Genomic DNA, 21,816 nt, shown 5'->3' with positions numbered 1-21,816 from the left:
GATAAAAGGATAAACAAGACATACAAACAGATTTCTTTGTGATTGCAGTTTATTTTGTGATTTCCCAATGGTATACTCATAACAAAAGTACTCTATTAGTAAGCAACCGTAACCTTAAAAACTAGCAGTATCATTTTGATAGACTATTTCATTGCCCTAATCTCATCATCCTCACACAATACAACGGTATGGTAAACCAGGAAGCGTAGACCGTACTGCTTCCATGATTTCCTCTCCATTATTCGTCAATGGAATTATATCTAGACAGTCACTCATTTTGATAGTACATTCGTCATTCAGAAAATCTAAACATTTTTGTTTTATATAGAAGGTCAAAATAGTTGTCTCCAACAACAAAATAGAGGGAAAACGCATAAATTCATAATAAATTGCGTATATCGATATAACCATGTATTGACAGACTTGGTAGACTTCATGTTTATCCCATTTACGGTTAAAACATTATTTTTTTCACAACTTTTAAGGCAGTGAACATGCTGTAAGTTTTCTTGTACAGTATAATAGTTAAACTTGTGATTTTTCTGAGCTGTTGGAGATTCTATATTAAAGGTTTAATCAAAATATAGTCATAAAAGACGAACTCATCTTAACAATGATTAACAGTTCAAATACCAGTTGAATATAACAAAGAAAGAAAAGGCTAATACTACATATGTCATTAAATTTAACTATAAAATATACACGAAACCGTCCTCTTATACATAGAACAACGCTTACTAAAATAGAATAACATCGTGATGATAAACATGTTACAATACCGTCTGTGGTGATATAAAACTTGTATTGCTCAACTAATTGGTCCGTCGAAAAACGTATCCATTGGCACAGTTTCCACACTTGTAGATATGTTGATGATTACAAGAAGATAAATCTGATAGAGTGCAAAAATTAGACTAGTAATTACGTAAACTATTTAAATACGATTAATGTGTAATCTCGGAAATGCGAAAATTGGTACAATCTTGACCTAATGCACACAGCAGAAAGAAGTCAATACGATACCTATCGAGACGCTGTTAATATGTCTATATAAGGAAACCAATTTTAGTTAAACCCTAAATTGAATCCCTTTTAATTGAGGTTTACCTAGATATAAATCATAGATGGACTCACACACAAATAGTTAATTCGCACAATATTGTACTTATGATCTACTAGACTTGTTATGTGATTAACATGCATATTTAATCTTAATTATGGGCACTTTGAAATCATTAAAATAAACTGTTGTGGTCATTAAGTGTTAAACATTCTAACATTTATTAAAACTATCTTTTTATCGAAATTATGAATAATCTCAAGTCAAAATCTGGAAGCACAAATGCACACATAAGAGTGACAATATATTCATTATTTCGAATCAATATTAAGGGATACTTTCTCGATTTTATGGCATAAATTTAAAGTGAAATAGACGATTTCTATTTGTGCAGGAAGTGCATGCTTATCCTACCGGTGCATCCGGTCCATTCTCCTAGTTTTTTAATGGAGTTAGAGTTGCAAATTTAATGTTGCTCTTTGTACCAGCTGTTTCATGATATTTATTAAGTGTGTATATTTCCCTCGTTTAATATTTATCATTGGAATATATTTTTGATTAGCAATCAAATCTTGGTTCCCTTGGTTCCCTTGACCGAGAAATACATAGAAAAATAAAACTCTTTTTGCCACGAAAAAAGTATTTGTCTCACCTCTGCATTTTTGGAACAAAATCTAAAATCACCTAATATAGAATGTACGCCAAAATCATATATTTATCATTCCGGATGGACAGAAGAAATACATTGAGAAGTAAGAATGGTATATAAGCTATAGTTCATCAAATTATGAGCAAATTGACATTTTTAACTTGTATTTATATGTGTGTCTAAAAATTTGACCTTAAAGTACTCAGAAATTCTTATTAAATGATAGAAAGTTCAAATTTCTGATAACTTTTCACTTAAGTAGATCTGGAAATATTCTTTCAATCACGGGAATACTATTCCCGAAAAAAGCTAATGAAACCATACATTTTCGTACTGATTATATCCTGTAGTGTCATATAACTTCATATTCTCGCTAAAATGTCTCGAAGATCAGAATTCTTTACTTCTTCCTGTATTTATTTTTTCAAATTTGATAATATTGTAAAATATCCAAACCTCCAAGGAATAGCCCATTTAGTATTTGGACCTATGCAGTAAAATTATCGGCCTTTGATTTGCGAAAATTAAAGATGATATCATACTTTTTTAATAAAACTTCCCTGTATGTCTGATGTATTTTTCGTTGATCGTGATGAAGACGGCTGCAAATTTGATGGCTTTAATTGCCGATGAGGGCATGGCAGTATTCTTATATTTCTCCATAGAAAGATAAATTCATTATTAGTTATTCAATATCCACTTGTTCAAGTCAGAAATGGTGTTGTTGTATTTTGCAGTTAGGGGGTGTATCAACGATCAATTAACAACATTCTCTGGACCAAATACACTTGGGACCTAAAATGCTTTTTAGTACTGTCCTCATTACTGTATGTTTCGTCATTTAAACTTTATCATGTGACATTAACAACAGATCTCGAAAACATCTATAGGACAAATCAAATAATGAAAGTCAAATAAATGAAATAAAAAAAAATCTTATTGTTAGTAATCACGTATCATAACTCGTAATAATTCAATAGTGATTTATATCTACATTGCAGTGATGAGATATCACACAGTATGTATAGAATTCGTCATAGACTGGCTTTGATGAATAGTTATTAATCTGATGTTAGAAAAGACTGGTCATTCCTATCGAATTCAGAAGAATAGCCCAATTTCTTGACAATGGTATATGTAAATGATGATTAGTATTTATGTCAAACATAAAAGACATTTTAGACATCCAATTACTGTTCCCATGATACAGACCATTGATACGTCAACATACTGTACCACAGATAAGTTATTTCAATTCCAATTTGATTACGTGTTTATTTTCTATTTATGTTAGGACACGTGTTGTCTCGGACATAGCCAGAATTTATATTATGCATGCAAACACTCGTTAGCTGTAAATTCAACTATTAAAATTGAACTATATTAATAGTCTTTATAGCTATTGAAGATGAATACCCCTTTGAAATGTGATAGCTATAAAACCCAATATATAATATCATTCAAGATAGGAATCTACATATTGAAAATATAAATAGAAAAACATTTTGCTTGTGGCAATAGGCCGAATAACCAATGATACGAGCAAAGTGGAATTATAAAACGGTTTTGTTTAACTTCAATCTAATTTATATATATAAATACTCATTTTTGAAGTCCCCAAAAAAGAAGGAAAATATCTTTCATCAAATATCTGTGTGTTTATTTAACGAGCATAAAATATATAATCGCAAATTTTGAAAGCAAATCAAATGAAATTGGTAAACTATTTACTCAAACTCAGCAGTCAGGGAACAAAAAAAATATTCAAAAGGAGAGAATAAACATCAAACAGAAACTTTATTAACGAACTGCGGGGACATGCTAAATTAACTTGTCATCGCATTTTATATGGTAGGTTATCACCTCTTTCCGTATAAAAAATTTCACCTTAGTTATGTAATTCCAAAATATCAAGAGAAAGGGAATAAGAGACAATTGATTAAAAAAGGAAGGAACCTCAAACAGCTAGAATTTACCAGAACAATTATAAACGAACTGTTGGGAGGTGGGAAATCAAATTGCACTTTGTTTGGTAGTTTATCACTTTCTTCCTTTTTTTTTTTTAATTTAGTCAGGCTTTTCTTAAGTTGTATATGTTGTTCAACTGAAAACTATGAAGTACCTAGAAAGTCTATTTTATTAAATTGATGGCGCTCTTAATTGAAAAGAAATCCTGTTGATTTGTCTATTCAGCGATTTTCCAACACATCCTTTTAAAAATACATTCTATTTGTTTCTAATGATTATCTTTATTCTAAATTGATATTTGAAGCAGTCGGAAGGGGCATATGGACGGAAAATTCGGCGATCTTGTCAATATGGTTATAATACTATAGCATAAGGAGAGCGAACATGGTGGATTTGTCAAAGAGATAACAACCCCATCGAGATGAAAAATGTCATAATAATGTTTGTGTAGAAGACCAATACGACAGGAACATTTTAGTGAGTGTATCAGGAGATTATCGTTGGATATATACTGTCCCTACCGATGCATTCCATCCGTGGTCGGACCAAATATAGTTAAGTCGACGTTTAATCTGGCCATGTTCTTATTTTAATTATTGTTCAAATTGATTTTATCGATTTTACCCATATGTATAGATTCTCCTTATTTCATCACGCACATTTATTTTCCTTTTTTTCATTTGGCTGAATCGGAGGCATTTGATTTTACAAAGAGTGGATTGATTATCGATTAAATATAATTTCGTATTGAACTTCCAGTTTGAAAAAGTTGAATATTGTCATCTCAGTTTTGACATATACAAATTTTCCTATTTGACCCTAAATTTACAGAAGTTTTGTCATTTTTGGGGATAAGCGTAACAACTGTAAAGACATTTTCCGATCAACAACATGCTACTTCCATTGATCTCGTAGTTTCCTCCTTTTCCGTTTGGTGAAAATTGTAATGAAATATATAAAAGTTAGTATCTTTTTCTCTTGCATTGTACAATTGTGAATACGAATTTATGGTAATTATCTATATATAAAACAACCGTTAACGCTAATATATGTTATTCTTTAAGTTTTTCGTGACTTTAAAAGATATATCTGCCAGTCAATATAACGTTAAATGTGTTGTCAGTGCATAATATGAATCCTTTCAAAAGGATTGCAACTACGCAACTACCGACTGTATATGTCTTCAAATCATGAACTATTTTCTAATAATATACCGTAATACTTCGTACAAAACTTCATATAAATGTGATCAGTGTGTTTTGAAAAGAATATAATTTTAGTAGTAACAGTCATAAAAATACAAAATAAAAACATCAGTTAAAACACCTTAATCTAAAACTGAACTTCTTCATACTTCTATACAATGCTACCTGTGTAAACCGAATCTGAAAAATCAGGAAACCTGTCTAAACCAGACATTATAAAGGTATCTTTATATTAGTTCAAATATATTTTGAACCTAGGTAAACAGATCACCTGTCTAAATGGTACCAATTTTAAAATCCAAAAGTGTTTAGGTTTAGAAAAGATTCTCTGTATAACTAGAACGGATTTGAATCGTGCCCCTGACCTTGTGTAACATAAAGACATTCCTATATCCCCCTCTCTCTCTCTGTCTCTCTGTCTCTCTCCCTGTCTCTCTGTCTCTCTCTCTCTCCTAAAAAACACACCTAAAGACCATATTTGTGATTTTTATCAAAATGTTTATCACAGACTTATTATGACAAGGTTATGGCACAAAAATGGCTTTATAACTTCTTTTGAAAGTGATTTATAATACAAATAATATACCTTGGAACGTTCAGTTCGGATGTTCTTTTATCTTAATATGCTCTGTTACTTCGTAAAAACGAAGGACAGAATAAGAGGCATTAAACATATCTAATAAATACGCTTCATAATAATTAAAAACTGCTCGATAAAATATTCACATTCTATATTTAGTTTATCATGAAAGATAATTGTCAATTATATAATTTCAACCAAAATTTGGTTTTATTTTAATAGCAAAGTCACTCCTACGTGCTCAAATATGTATTATCTGAGTGACTTGTAGAGTTCTTTACGAGATGATTGCTTTGAAAAGGCAGTTTGGTGAAAGATCTTCAATTAGCTATCCAATAAAATGATAATTGCTTCTAATGTCGATACTATTACAAAATGCATTTAGAGAGTCAATATATCATGTCAATACATACCAATTTTGGGAAACCTTTTGCTTTTGAGGACTTTTATTCAGATATGGCAATCGTGAATGTCCAAAAATAAAACAAATTCATTTCCACATCCATTTAATCTTCAATGTTTTAAGGAGTGATTGATTTATCATATTGCATGATCACCACCATTCCAGACTAGTGTAAGTCAAAGAGATATTTACATCAAAGAGAAGAGATAATTAAGACAATAAAGCACTACAGATTATATTTCTTTTATATAAATTTCTCGTTTTCTAAGGTGACAATAATACAGTCACTCATCCTGTAATTCTCAAAGGAAAAACTAATTTCATAGGGCTATTGTGTTCCATCTTTATGGCAGATTCAATGTAGTTTACTTCTATATAGTTATTGGTTGATTTATATTTTGATAACATAATCAAGTACTATAAAATGATTTTCGAAAAGATTCATTTTTTGTACAATTGTCTGTTCATCATATTTAGCTACTGCTCTGAATTTAAGTAAATTTAAGTGTAGAAATGAACAAACAGTAAAATAAATAAGGATACAGTGCAACCTTTCTAAAAAAAAACCCAACCCACATTGACTGTAGTATTGGATCATTCAGGGTTGGGAGTAGGCAGGACTCACTGAATCATGCAAACTGTTTGCTCTCTCTCTCTCTCTCTCTCTCTCTCTCTCTCTCTCTCTCTCTCTCTCTCTCTCTCTCTCTCTCTCATATATATACTCCTATTTGGTTATACATTTCAGTTTATACATTTTCAATTTTATAAACACAGAAACACTGAGGATGTGTGGTCCCCTATCAACAAGAGATTAGCTTGTAAATGTCAATCATAATTTAATATCAAAGTGAAAACAAAGTAATCACTGAAAGAATGTTTCATTTTCAAAGTTAATTTTGTCTCCTTGAACCATTCCATTTTTAATAAAAACAGAAAAAAACAATTCTTCTTCAAATCTGGCAACAAATTTAACTGGCTTGTATTTAAGACAAAAAACTACATTCGATAGCGGCATCGGAAGTACGAACAAATTGTTGCGAAGGAAATGAACAAATGAGTTTTATTTAAAAACCAAAAGAAAAATTGGTAAAGCTGACAAACTTCCAAGTTATATAACATAACTGTAGCAATTAGTAAAAAAATTTAGATAACAGTTTTGTCATCAATTTGAATATCTAAAGGTAGTGTTCAAGATTATTTCTGTTCCATAGATTGTCCATAAACTGTTTGTGCAAAGAAATTATATCAGCAATAATAAATTGATTGCTGCAAATCGTACTTGTTCGTGTTTCGGTAGTTTTGTTATAAACATGTAATAATTTTGAGTGAATCCAACAAATATCCAGTATATCATATACAAATGCACGCTGCTCAGAAAGTGTTCAAACAACTGGCACCAAAACATATTACATTATAAAGGGAATTTTTGTGAGAGAAAAAGTTTACGTTTGTCGCCATTATGCGCGACAGTTGAAACAAGGGAAGTATTTCATTGAATATTTAGAACGATTATGGTCAACGAAGTATGTTTTCATTAAGAAAACGGGAAAAGAATTGTTTTGTTGCAATTAGAGTGTGAGGTAATGCATGCCGTGGTACTGTTTCGTGTTAATATTAATTTTCAAACTATATTTAAATATAATCCATAAGTTGTCAAGCGGGTAAATTAACCCTTCGTACAAGATATTGGTATCCCTATAGATCGAAATTTGGTCCTTACCTTTTCTAGATAAGGCAAGACAAACATCGTTTATTTTGTTTTCATTTTTTTAAAGAAAGATGGCATTTTGATGACTTACTTATTCAAACGTTTAGATTGCATTATTATCATAGTTAAAAAAAAACGGGAAAATATCAGTGGCTTTTTAAATGGCTGATGCTAAAAGTCATTATAGATGAAATGGCTATTGGTTGTTGAAAAAAGACACCGAACCATTGTCCAATTGAATATTCTTAATACGATGTTTTTTCTATTTTCGAGTTAAACACACATATTACTGTGACCGAAGAGCTTTGCAACAAAAATCAACTTCTGTTGAAAGTTTCACTATGCAGACTATGCATTTTGCAATAGGTCTGCGCTCTGTATACATGTATATGTCTTTTAACTAAATGCTAAACTAAATGAGAATACCATAATGCAGAGATCACTAATGGCGTAAAAGTATAATGATACTTAGGTTTTTAAGTCGACTGTCAGTAAGGACAGTAGGTACTGACCATTACTTTCGACACTTCACGAAATTGGAAAACAAATATGAACTCCATTCTTGGCATAACAGAGAGTTGTTTTGGGGTTCTCTAAATGCTATATTTTGAAGTAACGATAATCATTGCTGTAATCAGACATTTATTTTTTTAGGAAATCGTACCAAATCAAGAACGATAACTCTTGCAAAAGTACTAATTTCATACACAATCTATATATTTTTATCTCAGAAATGCATTAAAAGAATGGTAATTGTTTCTGAATATGAAATACAAGTTAGCAGTAGGTGGGTATTTGACATGCATGGACCATTGTCTGTCTTATTTGTATATAGACTGCTACATAAGATGATGTAAAGAAATATGTATATTCACGCCTAGAACATCTATAGCTACATTATTAAAATATCCTAAACTAACCTTAGCTTCTTTGTTGTTCAAAAGGGAAAGAAAACCGTTTAATATATACTTCTCTACCTTGGGTTGCCTTTAATTCATTGCAAGTTCTTTCCCAAAATTATTTAATACTCAAATAACGATCACTTATCTTGAAATTAATTAATAAAGTGCATAATGAAAAGCCATTGAATTATTTTTCGATAACATCTGGAAGTAATGATGCAATAATAGAATTTTGACATAGTACTAGTATTTAGAGATCACTAATGGCGTAACAGTGTAGAAACAGATGCCCTTTTCCACGTGCCATATTACTGAGTGGTGGATCAATTAGAAATGAACAGCAACACCAATATAAAATTAACTTAACATTATGCACCTTAGTCTATAATGCTTAAGATTATATATAAATAGACATAAAAGAAAATATATACTTACCAACAAAGATGTGAATTAGCATCGTGATTGGTATACAAAATATTGCTACTAAAATATCAGCTACAGCCAAGTTTACAATGAAAAAATTTGTCACAGTGTGCATCCACCTGTACCGCAAAACTACGGCAATAACTATTAAATTGCCAAAAAGTGCAAATAAAAACGCAATGCAGTAAACTATAATATAAACGGCAGTTACTCCTGGTGGATGACGAAATTCAGAAGACATTACGTATTCGCTAGATTCATTTGAACTGTTTAAGTCATTGTTTGGAGAGATAGTACTTAAATTAGCTATGTCAACTTCATTGCCACTTGTTGTATTGTAGAAATACATCGCCGAAATGAAAAACTCTTCAATAGCACGATTGGTTTTTCATTGCGAAAATGAATACGTCTTCCAATCAATCAGTGTTAGATTCCTATTGAATGAGAGGTTTGTATGCTTCTGTTTTACAATTAACTGCCATGTCCACATGGTTAATTGGAATTAATCGATCCGTCTTGCCAATTGATTAAGAAGTTCGTCATGCTATTGATTAAAAATGAACTTCTGTAAGTCATTGTATAAAATAAACATTATTTTTTCCTTTCTAATCATTCAAGTTAACGATCAAGAACAACTGTTGCAGTATATACTTATAATTATTTTTAGAACAATTATTTACTGTATTATATTATGACATTGGAAACAATACCGCTTTAACTTACTTGTTAAGTTTAAATTGGTAATTCGATCAGCTTCTGCAAACTTTTATTTATTATATACATGCCGTATTAAAATATGAACTAGACTGTTTTATGATGTAATGCATTTACATTTCAATAAGAAAGTTATGTTGTGCAATTTATGTGTATTTACGTGTCATGAAAGAACTCAATAATCTCTATTTCAAGCGTATCGCTTGATAGATTATGCACCAAGTAATGATAAACATGTAGTGAGTAAAACGATGTATTTCTTGACATCTTCATGACTGTTTGTGCGAATCCTTAATCCAGGTTCAATGAAAAAAAACCACAGAAAACAAATAAATATCAAAGGACTTATAGAGAACACTTTAGGAGAAAGGAAATCGGTATTTTAGATTCCTCCTTGAGAGGTTGTGTCGGGTGTGCAGAACAAGTCACTCATTTTTTTAAGAATTCCCTACCAACAACCCATTGGCGAGAAATTTAGCATATTACCAAAAACAAAAACAAAAAAATTAGGAGATAATCTTCAAATCGAAGATAACTGATGATAAAGGTCCTTGAATAAACAATCGAATCTGATCAAATCTGATCTTCATCTCGGTCAGTTTTATTTTTTCATTTGTATAAGATCTTACAAGAAGCTGAGACAGGGTTCTCAAGGGAGCAAATCTTATCATCTTACATCTTGCACTTCTTCCCAAAATAAAACATTTTGAAGATACTGTAAGATGTGCTGATTTGTATTCTTTTGTTAATTCCTTATACCTTCTGCCTTGGTATGGTTAGTAGTAGTTTTTTTACATATATTTTTTTTACATATATTTGCTCATTTACTTTTGTTACTTTGTATGTATGATTTTAATTACTGTATGTTCTTTGTTGTGTATGTTTGTTTTCCATGTCTGGTCTTTGTCCCTGGATTACATTCTTTTGATTACCGCTATAACCTTGGTTCCCTTGATTACTCTTTTATTAAATCCGAATCGAGCTTAAAACAAGTGTAATTTTGAAAAAGAAATGGTTGTACAGTTAAGTTTATACAAACTGAAAAACTACCGTAGGTTGTGTGTATAACTTGGAAGTTATAAAATATCCATTGTATGGATGGTACATAGCAGTCATTGTAATTTGTTGAGACCGTGTGTTGTTAAGACTCGCCTATTGTCTAAAGTAGCAGTCTTTATAAAATAATCAGACATGAGGTAATTCATGCATTCAAAAACCCACCAAATTCTGTTTTAACTTTTTGTTCAGAAACAGTCACTGATCAAAAACAAGTCTTAGTTTTTCATTTGGCTGTTGCCCTTTTGAGAGAAAAAAAAAATAACATATATTGTACAAAAATTGGCAACTTGCAAGAATTATCATTCTTTATTTTGTTTAATTTGGTTAATTTTAGTGGGAAATAAATGTATGATTTTCTCAAGAGTGCAGATCTGAATACGGAAAAAATTATCATGACGAAAAATGTAGCATATGTAGACTGAGAAACCAATGTTTGTTTGGTTGTTTTTTTTTTTTTTTTTCTACAGAATGAATCACTATACTATTGGCAGTGTCTAAATTTTATGTTGACTGGTTCTGAAATTTCATGCTTAGTGCTGTTGCACTAAACACAACAATATCATTCATTTCTATAATTTCTTTTACGTCTTTAAAAACAACAAAGTTTATGTAGTTTAATATCATAATTTTTCAGACACTTAACGATTTGGTAGTATGTTGCAAATAAAACTAACAAAAGTCCACAAATAACGTTTTGTCGATTTCCAAGAAATAAAGAATCAAGTGAAGTGTGTTTGCTCATTTGCTTTTGTTACTTTGTATGTATGGTTTTAGTTACTATATGTTCTTTGTTGTGTATGCCTGTTTTCCATGTCGGGTCTTTGTCCCTGGATTACATTGTTTTGATTACCGCTATAACCTTGGTTCCCTTGATTGCTCTTTAACATGTTCCATTCACGAACAACCATATATAGTATATGTCTTTCATTGTAAAATATTTATATATAAGAGTTAAGTTTATTTTAGTATTTGCAAGAGACAATTTGACGGACTAAGTGGCAATATACACATTATAAAAGTCCTAAAGTGATTTATCTGTACAATGATCAAATCAAATATCATTATGAAGGTAGTGTCTGGAAAATGGGGCTGAAGCATAGTTAGTTCATTGCAGTACCACATGAACACATTATAATATATTTAGATCGACTTCAAGACTATTATCTTAGTATTTGTAGCAATTACAGGGTGTTTAACTTAAATGATGGATTGGTATCAATTCAAACTTCATGAAATAAACAGATCATCCTTCTCTGTCCGGCATAGATTGATGTATAGACCTATTGAATAATTCCAACCAATTACTATGATGATATTTCTAGAAAATCTAATTGCAAAGGCAAAGCTGCAGTGAAGTATAAGGCAGAAAGTCGACAATATGACAAGACCGTTTACATAGCGGAAGCTTCATGATCTTATTAAAATCGAATTGTTTGCAATCATAGGCGTTAAACAAAACATCAATCAGTTCAAAAACTACGGCATGATTTATATCACCTTGGAGTTTGACAAAGAGATTCTTGCTGTTTCGATTTACCTTGTAGTAATATAAAGGTATTAGCAATGTCAATAATTTCCTTTTTTGCTTTTTCTAACTGTATACCATGGAATAATATAAGCACCAAACTAGTTCAAACTGAGATACAGAATTGGAACATCCAATTCCAAGGAATAAAACAAATATCAAGTAAGCAGTGACAAATACCTACTGCAATTAAAACGTACATGCAAACAAATACGTATTAATGGTGCCATTTTCCTATTTGTACTTAGAGTTTCATATTGCGAATAACAAGAACTGGCAATATAACTACAATATATCAAAGAGTAATCAAGGGAACCAAGGTTATAGCAGTAATCAAAAGAATGTAATCCAGGGACAAAGACCAGACATGGAAAACCGACATACACAACAAACAACATAAAGTAACTAAAATCATACAAAGTTACAAAAGCAACTGAGCAACTCCACAGAACAAAAACTATTACTAGTATTACTATATTAACATTTTCTAGAACCTGTCCAATCCACCTTACTATCAATAATTGATAAAAGCAACAATGTATCCACTATATTTTAAAAGTAAAACCGAGGTATAAAACAAGTGTAGATCCATTGACAGAACACATTAAAAGGATAAAACATGACGAGCAAGTCACTCACAACAGAAAAGTACTATAAAGTAATAAAATATTCTAATAAAGCTGAAGTATAATGACAAAAGCGGAACATATACGTTTTTTGTGTGAACTGAATTTAGCAAGATAAAGAGGCAAACACCGGTCTTTCAATTTGACAAGCCAAATCTTGCCTGATTGCTAATGGTAAATAGTGAATAACTCTGATATTTATGTTTAGTACTAGGCTGTTAAAATAAACGGTGTCTTCCCGATTGTCCAACATTTGAAAATTACATGTCAAAAAGGTAAAAAAATGTTGAAGGAAAAAATCAAAATTGCATTTTGACAAAAAGAACTAAATCACAATAATATAGTATTATTGCGTAAGGTTTTCCATTTTGGCTTAGTTATTAGTCTGAGGCTAGCCATATTGGACTGAGGCCTAGCCAAAGTCTAGTATTGCTAGCTATGAACCAATAACTCAGCCAATATGGAAAACCATACATAATTATACCTTTATTGACTAACTATTCCAATACATCAAATTGACCCATGCCAATATGGATTTCAACTAGTGGGAATGTTTTGATAAGAAATATATATGTTAGTTCATTAGAAAATGTTTTGAAAAAGATAGTTTGAGGTTCTATAAAGTGTGTTCATTAAAAGAAAAGAATACAAGTGTTGGTTTATGTTTGTGATGATAGTGTGTATTCTGTTTGTCTTTTATTCCTGTGGTTTATTGCATCAGTATTTATTGTTAGCTGATGTTTTATGACTAACTATCTTGATTATCCTTTTTGTTTGTTGTTTCTGTAATGCCCCATGCGGGTCCGGGTATCAAAAGAATAGGCCCACAGCAGCACTAAACTTGTCGTAAAAGGCTACTAAATAGTGCTCAGAACCCTGGCCAGGGGCTAGGGCGCTCTGCCCAAAGAGCAACTGTGTTGTGTGCGTCAGGTGGTTGAATGGGGTAACCCTGCCGTGCCAATCGTTTTCACTGGTATTCTTCGTTTTCTTGCATTATAAAGGGTTTTTTTTTACATATTCTTGTCTTTTCTTTTTCCCTTTCTCTGCCTTTTTGGCTTCTTTATCCCCAATTAATTCGATGATGATGTCAGTTTAGAAAGTATTCTGTTTCTTTTTAAGAATGTCTACCGACAACTTTACTGAAATACTGTTTAGTCAAGTAACACATATAAGGGGGAAAAAATTTAAGGAAAGTAATTCAGTAAAACAGGCATTTCCGAAGTCGTCTGAGTGTTAAAAAGGAAAAGCTGACAACAAAGTAATCTCCTATTTATTACATCAGTTTATTTTCGGATGAAAACCACACTTACTCAAAAAAAGAGCATTACGAACGTGACTGTATCAATATGCAATACACGTGTTTCAAGGGTTAACCTCTTATCGGCAGTAGAAAAATCAAATACATACAATTATTATAGGAAGATCTAAATCCACTAATCAATTGTATACAAGAAGCACTCAAAACCAAAATTAGCGAAATAGAAAGCCAAATACATCAACGATAGGTACAATCGTGTGCACTATAAAAAATGAAACCTGGGTGTTGTGGGTATTTCTGCAAAATTTGATAAATATGATAAATAAAATCCTAATTTCGGGGTCAGACAAATCTGACTTCTCTGAATATCCTCAGGGACCTTTGGTCCACCAACAATTGCATCGACCCAGTGGTTAGAAAATACAATAATACCAATCATGTGTATTACAAAGTTCGATATACTGTACATGCGTCCAGGAGATGCACTCCCAAACATTCTAGGATCAAGATCTGATTGACTGATTTGACGTGCCCATTTGTAATATGACAAATGACCACTATAGATACTCTTCCTCAATCACTGGGTCTGAATTTTATAAAGCAAAATAAATTTGCAAGTGTCTTGCAAGAAACAATACGCCCATTCGTCCGTAGAAATCCGGTTTTCAGTGGGAATAATGTTCCTTTGTGTTAATTTGTGATAATTGTTTTTCATCTGTTTCCTTTTTTGATGATCCTGGTATTGTCTTTTGTTCACAGATTTCCCCAAATTCATTTTGTTAACTATTACTACTTCTACTGGATAGAAACCACAATATTGCTAAAACTCACCAGAACATCACTTGCTAAATCAAGATTTTTTACCCTTGACACTATGCTAAGGTGGTTGGTAATTTAACTGTAATTGCGTGTCACAAATGTGATTGCTATAATTATATTGTCGATGATTTTTTTGCACTGTCCATTAAATAATATTATTACCAGAAAGGATGGTCATGTGTCTATCAAATTAACTCACAAGGTATTTTAAGGGACTCAATAATGTTCAGTTTTGTATCATCTTTATTCATAACGTTGACGTTCAATTTCTACTACTGGGCTTTTCCATTAGAATGGTGAAGATTATGGTGACATTATTACATAATAATTCAGTCTTTAACCGAAAAAAGCTGAGCCCGAAGGAGGTTACAAAGAAGTCAATACATAAAACCATCATCGCTGCTAAAAGGTCTGAAAAAAATATTGATTGTAACAAACAAGGGTAATAAACCGTCAAATGATGTAATTCAATGGAACATACCGAACGTAATACTGCACCATCCAAAAAGGCGCTGTGTCTTTTCTCTTTTGTTATAACCTTATTTTATTAACAAAGCCTTCTTAGTGAAAATGGTATAAACTTATCTAGAATAATTTGCGTTATTTATATGATCAACTTCTCATAAAAATATAACCTTTAACCTTTCTATGTGATTTCTGAATAGAATAAAAGATATATGTGAATTATATTGTTTAACAATTTATCCCGAATAATGTCAACAGATGAAAATTATATCGAATGCATGCTGAGTAATTTATCTTTCTCATTTCTCTTTGGGATAGAAGACTATATTTAATCAGTTTCCTTCAAGCAACAGTATCTTTTGTCCTTTGAAAAATTATCGCAAGTTAACGTTAAACTGACAAAGAGAAGCAAAATCATTACGATCATAATGGTACTGAAGTAAAAGAAATGTGAGCGCTTGTCTCTATTGATGTTTGTTCATTTTTACAAGGAAGCGAACGTACCCACAAGACAATAAAATGGTATATTTCAAAGAGGTAAAATCCACCCGCCGCGCTATCCGATGAAGTCGTGTCCGGCAAAGAGGAGAACGTGTGAGACTCAATATAGTTCATCTGGAAAAAGATAGGTCATATAACGATAAACTAGGTATAATGACGACCGTAGAATTTCTGAGCGACGATTTCTGTCTTCGGACGTAATATCATTGTTTCAATAGTTCAGTTTTTTTTTTTTTTTTTTTTTTTTCATTTTTGTTCATTTTTAATAAAAAGTTTGGGATTTATCTGTCGTTAGAAATCAGATTTGCAACATTGAGAGACGTTAATATCCTTATCTTTTCAGAGACATCGAATAAAACTGATTGTCTTGGTTCTTCGAGTAGGTCAACTAAACACTCAATGAACTTCATCTGACCTGTTATAGTTATTACCATTCAGAAGTTGTGTATATTAGCATGATGTAGAACTTAGTTGGTATTCAATATATAATATAACGTCCAAGGTAATATATGTTACTAGGAAAAAATGAACACATTTATGCTAGAAACTATCAATGTAACATAACTATATGTATTGATGTGTAGTATGAACAATAGCGAGGTTGATAAGCCGCCATGTGTCAGTTTTCTACTATACCGTCACTTAGTATGTTATGTTGCAATATTTGCCTAGAATCAGGACATATTTCTACAATCAATGTTTACAAATCAATTAAGATGACTTTTCATACCCTCAACAAAATTATTCCACTGCACTTAATAATTATAATAACCTACCAAAGACCATAAATTCTGATTCAAATCGTTTCCTTTTCCTCCATTTTGATTATTGGAGGAGGAAGTCGACAAAAACGTCGATTAAACTATCATTAAGTGCAGGATTAAAACGGTAATTCAGTCAGCAATTTTAGTGTGCCTACTTCAGTTGACACAGGCGTTTCTATAAGAGTTTCTATTTAACGCATTTCAAGTCTGATGCTGAGCTGTAAGACGAGATTTATGAATTAAGTCTCTTTATATAGCTCATGGGTCTTTTTTATTGAATTAGTTCAGATTACGCTTGTTTCCATTGAGTTCGAGAATAACATCCATACATACATTTCTCAAAGGACAATGACCAGTCCAAATATCTTAGTTTTTTTTTTTTTTTTTTAACTCAACATAGTTTTTGTTTTGTTTGTTTTGTTTTGTTTGTTTGTTTTGTTTGTTTGTAAATAAATTATTACTTTCGAGTTTGAGAGATACATAATATGCGTTTTTTTCACCTAATGAATAAAATTTTAATTATTAAACAATTCAATTTGAAATAAAATACGACTTTGTGGCGATATGTGTATACGACCTCCTCATTCTTCACGAAAGATTTTTTTCATATTTCCAAGTTTCTTTTCCTATTTCATGTTGGTAACAAAATGCATCGATATGCAGAACTTAATCATTTCATAATTGTGTTTTAGCTAAATATATTTTCTTTTGGCATACGCATGTCACTTCACCTTTAACTTATTTTATTGCCAAATAAAGCATGAAATGGGGCGAGACAACTGTTGGGAGAAAGTTATACTTATAACAATAATTTTTTCGATGAGAAATGAGAACCTTTGAGAGAACAAAAATAGGAAGTTGCCTGAACGTACAGAATGAATTTATGCACTTATTTAAATAAAAATACATTAGTTAAAACGTTCACCACAAAAAGTCATAGAGCAAAGTCATCCTGGAACTATCCCATTTACTTTCCTTTAAAGCATGTTGTACTTTTGACTTTTATTATGTAGGTCAACCTGCTTTTGTACTTTTCGGTCGATAGAATGTCTACTAAAAGAGCAATCACAATTAAGGAAATACTTTTAATCAAACATTTTTGTAGGCAATATAAAGTCAAGCAGTTGTGGCAAAGTTACAACCTTTAGTGTCATACATATGTACCAATACCGTGACAAAGCAACATTGAAATAAAAACGGCTGAATGAAATCCGCAACGTGTCACGTTTTATATTAACCGTATTTACCGTATAAGAATCCACTTCCGGTGGCATATAATCAAGTAATTCTTGTATCAGCAACTCCTATCAGAGAAATGGTCATTACACGTTGAAACATCATTTGTTTCGACTAAAGTTTAGCGTTGTAGTTGATTACATCATATCCGTTCTTTTTCCCACATTATGTTGTGTCGGAAATTGATGGACAGATAACGAATCGTGCACTGTTAATAGAAAGAGATCATTTCTATTACTGGAACTAATTTTACTATGTAACAACATAAGTATTGCATTTGGTTTAAAAAGTAAAGAGAGAGCATTTATATATAAAAGGATACAAATAGTTGCATAGTCATAAAATGAACGAAAAAGAGCACTATTTTATCACACATTTATAAAATAAACTGGCTTTTCCCCAGTCTCTTTAAAAATAAGATAATAACAATTACTCGATCTATCTTACATTCGAAAATATATTTACCGATAAACGACGTATATGTAAAGTCGCACATGTTTGCGTGGAACTTACCAATTCGATGAGCATTTTTATAAGTACCGTTCTGTGTAAGAACCAGGCAATGAGTGGCACATCATTTTTCTCAATTTGGTCTTTTTGCCTCAAACATATTCAAATACATCTAGAAAACAACTATAAAGCTATTTAAATTTTTTGACTGCAAATGTAAGGAAAAAGTTCGGGAAAATTTTTCCGCCATTTTTCTATAGCGCATTTCAACTAAATTTGACCTATCAATATCTTAAAAGGCAAACTTTACAAACACTCTGAAGGTAATTTCTTGTCGTTATGAAGTAAAAATACTTGGATAATGCAATAAAAACTTCTAGTATTTTTTTCTTCATGTGCTACATTTAATACACATTTCGCCTGATTCTTAGACGGAGAAGTACTTAACATTTTGTCATTGATAATGGACATGTAGGAGATGGTTAGTCGGCAATAAAAGTAGTTCAGGCTGGCATTTGTATAAAATAAATATTAGGTGTAGTGTCAGTGCATTGCCGTTATTTTTAATTGCATATTGTGTCCTTTAACGTTCGCCTATTGTTGATTTTCACAGATAATTATACGTTTTCACTGTTGTTGTGTTTCTCATATTTTGTTTTATGGCCTTAATTGTGGAGAACATTTTATATCGCGGTCTGGGTTTAGTCACGTCATCAATCTAAAGTCAAATGTCCGTTTATCTTTTTGATGGCTTTTCATATTTAGAGTCGCACGAACTTGAAGACTGACATTGTTGAGTCGTTGCAAAACAATTTAGATTCCGCCAAGCTTCAGAATCATCTTTATCCTCATGAAACGTTAATAAGTGAATGAATTGAATTGAATGAATGAGATAAGAGTGTGTGTGAAGCAAGGATTACGGCGAACCCATACTTATACGGAAGGATACCGAATATTCTAAGTATATTCTACTGGAGAGAAATATGCCTGGTGTTCCTTAAACTTGCTTGGTCAGCTTGACAGCAGATATGATCATATCCCTTCGTGAAAACCACAGATCACCTGTATACACAGTCGCGTATATCCGAACAGACCAACTATTGTGGCTGACCCAAAATTATTTTAATTTCCATGATCAATTACTTTTTTGTGATTATTTTTCTTCATAAACGGTTTTTCTCAAAAGATTATTTTACACATTTCTACGGTGTGTATAGAATTCACATAGTCATACTTCTTAATTTCAGTTCAAACTAGTATCTAAGTTGAAATAAATTTATCTCGTGTTTGAAATCGTAATCTTGTGCAGAATTCTATTTTTTTTATCAGGAATATATGTTGCATATAGTTAAAACTTTATTTCATTGAATAAAAAATGTATATACGTATAATGATAACGTCTTAAATAAAGGTAACAACAAAATTACTGAACACTGATTCATTCCATAATCAAGTCAAGTTCAAAATAAATCTGGCTAAATAGATATTACACCACCGAAGCAGCTGGTACTGCAATGTTTCTGACTTGGGGATTTCCTAATTGAAAGTAATTTTATTATCATCCCGGCATTCATTTTCTTTCTTAAGAAAATGCACATTTAATTACAAAATATCGTTACCTTGTCGCTTTTCGGCTGCATGGAAATGCAGAAAAATCACGGAAAATCCGTTTCCGTGACATCGCACCGCGCCGCAACATCTCGAACACCTCCAGGTTTGAGCTGGACTGTCAATTTTTGATTTCCTTCTTCTGTGACACCAAGTCAACAAATAATTTGGCGGGCAACCTGTGGCATATCTAACTGGAATACTTTGACAAAGTAAGAACAGTTTTGGGTATACATTTTATTTCTTTTAATTTTTTTTTGCCCTATGTTAATTTTTATAGCACGATTTATTGCTTGGTGATATCAATGTCAAGGTTTAAAAAAAATACATGACGATTGGGTATATTTGTGTTGATTTTGTTACCTTAATCTAATTTTGTCTTTTTCTGATAATTGTTTCCACTATTTCTAAGTATCTACTACGTTTACACCATGATACTTAGTTGAATGATTTCGCCCCTGTGTGAATATTGATTGACGTGTCGCGGAGCTAGAATATTATATATTATTAACCAACTACCCCAAAAACGTTAAAATATGTCAAAAACTGACCAATTGATATGAATTTAAACCAGGCATCTATACGGGGCCAATATGGATCAAACCAGGGCCAATACGGCACCTATTTAGCCAGATTTATTTTGAACTTGACTTGACTATGGAACGAATTCCGGTCGTCTGACACTGCCATTTTAGAGTTAGAATTGGATTTCATGAACTTTGATCATCAGGACTAAAAGCTGCAGAAACACAAAAAAATCTTCCATTTTATACAAAACGGATATTTAAGACTGATTAATGCAAATAAACCTAAGTGTTCTTTTTTTTGGCAAAACACGAAAACAACTGTTCTACAAATCATTTAGTTGAGTTGGTTAATAAAATTGTCAATAAATATGTAATTTCATATTGGCCCTGTTATAGGTTTCGGTCAATCACATCGGCCTCGACAGCCGTATAGACCCTCGTCTTTGCCTCGGGACCAACAGACCTCAAACCTATAACAGGGCCAATATGAAATAATTTAACATATTTATTAACATATATTATTACCGGATTATACTCGCATGCAATGTGGCGGGTGTTGCTGCCGGAGCAGGACATGCCTACCTTTACGGAGCACCTGATACCACTCTGGATTTTTTGTTTTTTTGTTTTTTTTGTTTTTTGTTTTTTTGTGGGAGTTCATATTGCTATTGCTATAGTTTTTTGTATGAGTCTTGTTTCCCTTATCTTCAGTTTTTATGTGTAATCGTTTATTTAGTTCGCTACATTGTGTATGTAGATCGTCTCTGTTTCACGTGTTCACGTTAAGGCCATGTTTTGTGGTTTTGGCGTATTTCAACCATCCCACTGTTGATGTTTCGGTATTTTTTACTGATATTTGGTGCATCCGATCTCAAATCGCATTTTTTTTTTACAAATCTCAAAGATGATCGTTAAATAATACCAGAAGAAGGGAGAAGGAATTTAATGGTAATGGGAAAAAATACAACAATGTTCAACGACCAAGACAATTGGCCGACAAAGGAAATAATAGCCTGAAAACCTCTTTTTCTGGTACCTTTCTGTAACTTTCCTTTTTCAAAATCTCTTGATCCGCCACTCTAATAGAAGGGTCTGAAAAATATATTTAACAAAACTAAACAAATCAATGTAAAGCTAAAAAATAACATGAAGGGTCAAAGCAAAAGAATAATTAAGTGACACCATGCAGAGCCCAATTATAGCTAAAACGTAGAAGCATGAAACAGAGACGATGTAGACAACATAATAAAACACAATTTCAAATAAAACTAGAGATATTAGAAAAAATAAGACAACACACATAAATTACGATACTTTTAATATGAACATCAGGTTACCTCGATGTGTACGCATTTCTCGCTTCGTC

General features: G+C 31.8%; 1 protein-coding gene across 1 annotated transcript in view; it reads right to left on the bottom strand.

Annotated features, from left to right (window-relative positions):
• Positions 1-9,536, bottom strand: part of LOC148619618 (neuropeptide SIFamide receptor-like) — a 35,905-nt gene extending 26,369 nt beyond the window's left edge. Inside the window, exon 1 of the mRNA XM_088579733.1 lies at positions 8,911-9,536. Within this exon, the coding sequence (XP_088435859.1) occupies positions 8,911-9,247 (337 nt within the window). The 5' untranslated portion in view covers positions 9,248-9,536. The remainder of the gene's footprint in view (positions 1-8,910) is intronic.
• Between the last annotated feature and the right edge of the window lie 12,280 nt (positions 9,537-21,816).

The sequence above is a fragment of the Perna viridis genome, chromosome 4 (genome assembly GCF_037379345.1).
Source record: "Perna viridis isolate PV_CMFRI_1.1 ecotype Kerala chromosome 4, ASM3737934v1, whole genome shotgun sequence".
Taxonomy (NCBI): Eukaryota; Metazoa; Mollusca; class Bivalvia; order Mytilida; family Mytilidae; genus Perna; species Perna viridis.
This window is presented reverse-complemented; position numbering and strand designations above follow the sequence as displayed.